The sequence below is a fragment of the Trachurus japonicus genome, chromosome 4, assembly GCF_045865225.1.
Source record: "Trachurus japonicus isolate A0001 chromosome 4, Traja_1.0".
NCBI classification, from domain to species: domain Eukaryota; kingdom Metazoa; phylum Chordata; class Actinopteri; order Carangiformes; family Carangidae; genus Trachurus; species Trachurus japonicus.
The window spans coordinates 35,691,770-35,696,214 of record NC_140910.1 but is presented as its reverse complement, the minus strand read 5'-3'; the positions used below and the strand labels follow the sequence as shown (position 1 = coordinate 35,696,214).

The following is a 4,445-nucleotide window of genomic DNA, read 5'->3' as shown; positions in this document are numbered from 1 at the left end:
GATGATATTCGTTAAAGGGATTCTTGTTCTACCATGCTAACAGCTTTTCAAGATGGACAAACAACAAAAAAGAAGAAACAATAAAAGTGAATACAGCTCCCCTTATTTCTCACAAGGCGGTGGTTTCTAGTTCAACGCTGCGTTGTTCTTTCTTTTGTACCCCAATATTTTAGAGTCCCAGAGGTGTGAGCGGACTAGGAAGAAAAATATATATTTATATATACTTCTCAACAACTGTGTTCAACGAGCTATCTTACAAAGATATTTAACTATCCAACAGCGATGCCACAAAATTGCACTTTCCTCAGGATCAGTTTGAGTCTCTCGTCTCGTCTCTCGTCTCGTCTCTTCGCTCCCGTCTGCTGCTTCGTATCGGACGCCAGAGTCTCCGGCCCCCCCACCCAGACCGGGGGATGGACAGAGGAGGAGGAGGAGGAGCAGGAGGAAGAGGAGTGTAGTGGGGGGGGTCGAGGGGTCGAGAGGTCGAGGGGTCGAGGCGATGGTTGAAATGACGGCGAAGACAGAAAAACCAGTCGATGATCCACGACGACGAGGCCCAATAAGTCTCCGTGACGACGACGACGACGAGCTCCGTCCATCCACGGCGTCTGGTTGCCAAGACAACACCCCCCCCCCCCCCCATCTCTATAACACCCTGCCCCCCCCCCCTCAGGTCGGCTCAGGTCTTTCCGTTAAGCACCGGTCTGTGTCCTTGGAAAGAGCTTCGTCACCGACTTCCCACCGTAAACCAGAGGAGGGGGGGGGGGGGCGGAGTCAGAGTGGGGGGAGGCGGAGTATATCCCATAAAGGTGTGTGAGAAACCTGGGGGGTGGGTGGGGGGGTTGTGATTAGCTGGTGGTATCTGAGCCAGGAAAACCCCCTCAACCCCCCCTTTCCCTCCTTCCATCCATCCGTCCTTCGTCCAGCTGCGGCGCGTCCCGTCCAAACCGACCAATGGAGGCGGAGCTGAGGGGGGGGGGGGGGGCGGGAGGGGGGGGTCGTTGTACCGCTGCAAGTCCACTGGGTGGCACTGTCACTACCCGATTTGCAAATATGGCCGCCATCTTGGACAGCTGTCTACTACGGTAACTCCACCTGGACAAACTTCATTCATTAGGCCGCTGCCCGATCTGCGTACAAGTGGAAGTTGAAGTCTGCTTCAAGTTCTGTAAATTTAAAATACGGTACTGTGAAAATGATTGAATGAAAAAAAACAAAAGAGTGTTGTGGTAGTTGTGATTGTTTGTGGTTGTCATGGTGATGAGGCCGGCGAGAAAAGACGACAGTAAACACTAAAAGTCTCTGCCTCTGTTCCTGTTTTCTGAGCATCAAGACCCAAACCACCACAACCAACCCTCAGTTTACATTACTACTAAAGTTTTTTGTTTTTTAAATAAAATAAAAAGATAAAGCGTCTCAGGACAGTGATCCTAAGTCAATTCAACTAAGTTTGTCCAGGTGGAGTTGCCGTAGACTACGTAGCTGTCACACACCGGGCAGCGACATCATGCACCACACGCTGCTGCAGAGGATCATGGGAAGTTGAAGCTCTGTAACTCAGTCCTCAGCTGCCCCCCCCCCACCTCACCCCCCCACTGGGTTTATTACAGCCTGGTCTGGTTGCTATGGAGTCGTCGAGGGGGGGTGAGGGGGGGTCTGGCACTGAATCTGGACAGTGACATATGAACCACATGTCTGCAGGGAAGAAGTGTCTGACCTGACGTACAGTTTAGTTTAGTTTAGTTTAGAGACAGAGGGGAGGGGGGGTCGGGGTGGTGGGGGGGGTGTTGACTCCGCGGTGGGGGGGTCGGGGGTCGGGGGGTGCGTTTGATCCGCTGTAGCCATGCTGATGCTGCTGCTGAGTCTCTGTACGGCGCTGGTGGGGGCGGAGTCAGGCGAGGAGGAGGAGGAGGGAGGAGGGGCCTCTGGAGTTCCTTATCCCAGGTACCACTGTGGAGAGGAGAGGGAGGGGGGAGAGGAGCGTTACCGTGGAAACACAGACCAGAAAACATAAAACAGACCGTAAAAACATCCAGATCACAACATAAAATACCACCTTAAAATTTGAAAAATGTCCTCAAATTAAAAGACCATAAAAGTCCAGACTTTCATTTAACGTCCAAACGTACGGAGCTACAACAGTGTCGTAATGAATAAATGCACAAAACATGATTCACAAATGTATTTGGGGATTTATATATATGTGACTCAAAACACAACACAAATACATTTCAATGCACACAAATATGTTTCATTCCAAGTAAAAAAAATATTCATATAAAAAATAAGATTCATTAACAAATTTCCGCAGCACACAGAAATAGAAAATAAATCACAAATATCAATTCTAGCTGCTGCACAGCGATGGGTCGGGTCCGGGCTAAATTAGGCAAATTCTAAGCAACAAACAGGAGAATAGGAAGACAGGACAGTTGACCTTATAATGTTCACTTTGCACCAGTTGAGGATTGAACCCACAACCTCTGGAACCAAAGACTGTTGTCTATCGCACTGAGCTAATTGACAAGTGGCATTCAACAGTGGCTTCACAAACTGAGTAAGACATTCACTGTCGTGTAGGCAGATTTGAAACCACTGTGAAAAGAGGTAAAATTCTGATATGTATTTGTTAAACATCTGCTGTGACTCTAAGATTTTGTACATTTGTTTCACAAAGACGATCTGGTGTTTTCGTCAACTCCCTTGTTGGGTCTTGAACCCACAACTCTCTGTCACCAAGAACCAGCTCCTAACTCACTGAGCTAATTAGCTGAGAGTGAGACATGGTGTGTGTCTTCTCTAATAGACTCAGGGAGTCAGTGTCCGGGCAGCTGCTGTCAAGGCAGATTTCAAAAATAGTCAAAATGTCAGAAATTCAGTCATCTAAACAAAAATCTGATAATACATAAATTCCATCTAGACAGCATGGAAATGTTGGTGAATTGTTTTTTAGTAATAAGTGTTTTGCTTCTCAAGAGAAAATCTGATGTTACATTGACTTCAGTTGTTCCCATGAGAGCAGAATTCAAAACGTTCTAGAAAATTCAGTTTTTGAGATAAAATTCTGATATTTGCCAAACTTCATTAACCACGACTTCAAAATATTGTCAATTTTTTTCAAATTAAATACATATTTGGAGCTTGTTATATTCATATATGAAGAGTTGGACCTGCATTTACAAAGTGCTTTTAATTAGTTTAACCTCGCTGCATTTGTGTGCAAGACTTTTGAGACTCTGACGTGACTCCGATCCACATTTTTTTCTAAGAGGGGAATCGTCTGTAGCCAATCAGGTTGCAGGTATTTAGCATGGATGTATTCTGGTTTTTAGTCAGGTCCAACAGTTCATATATCAATGTAACAAGCTCCAAATACGTATTTGATGAAGATTGCAAATACTTTTACATGCATATATTTGTGATTTTTGTTTCTATTTGTGTGTGCTTCGGAAATATGTTCATGAATCTTATTTCTTATATATGAATATTTTTTTTTACTTACATATGGAATGAAACATATTTGTGTGTGCTTTGAAATGTATTTGAGTCACATGTGAGTCTTCTTTAGTGCATGTCTTCATTATGAGACAGTTCTAGCTCCATACAAACATAAACTCTAACTTTCATCCACACGTTGTGAAGAAAACGTCCTCACAGAAACTCTGACCAACTTTCTGTTCCAGACTTTTCTAAATTAACTTTCTACAAACGTCCAAATGTCCAAATGTCCTTTCTGAATAAATATCAGTCAGTCCGTCCGACGTCCCAGTTGTCTCAAAACGTCCTCATTCATTAGTGTCTTTATGAAATGACTGGAGCTGAAGCTGTTTCTATCTATCTATCTATCTATCTATCTATCTATCTATCTATCTATCTATCTATCTATCTATCTATCTATCTATCTATCTATCTATCTATCTATCTATCTATCTATCTATCTATCTATCTGGTTTAAGCTCCGCCTCCTCCACACCGAGCAGCAGCAGCAGCAGCAGGTGGAGTCATGTGATGAATATTCATATTCAGAACGAGACAGATTTTTTTTTTTTTTTAAAAGGAAAATTAATTAATTCCATTAATTCTTCCAAATGCACACGGACGTCAAATATTTGATCTGACTGGACGACTCTGTGTTTATCTCCCACGGTGTTTGAACACATCGCAGGAACTCTGCTGCTCTTCATGGATAGTCATGTTTCCTTCCTGCCAGACGTCACGTTCAGATTCACCTTTAACGTTTTGTTTCACAACTTTTAAAACAAAGTCGGAGAGAATTTACTGTGCTTTAATTTATTTTTTTAAAATATGCTGTTTATGATCATCACGGGAAAAAAAGAGGCTAAACACTTCATGTTGTATAAAAATGAGGCAAAAAAATCATAATAATAATGTGAAACTTTCTGGTTCCCAATAAAAAAGTGAACTTTTCTTTGTCTCCAGGTTCG

The 4,445-nt window shown here is 43.5% G+C and overlaps 1 protein-coding gene across 1 annotated transcript in view; it reads right to left on the bottom strand.

Moving 5' to 3' along the window:
* Nucleotides 1-1,878: 1,878 nt before the first annotated feature.
* nfia (nuclear factor I/A) overlaps nucleotides 1,879-4,445 on the bottom strand; it is a 238,716-nt gene continuing 236,149 nt past the window's right edge. Inside the window, exon 9 of the mRNA XM_085773197.1 lies at nucleotides 1,879-1,950. Within this exon, the coding sequence (XP_085629323.1) occupies nucleotides 1,936-1,950 (15 nt within the window). The 3' untranslated portion in view covers nucleotides 1,879-1,935. The remainder of the gene's footprint in view (nucleotides 1,951-4,445) is intronic.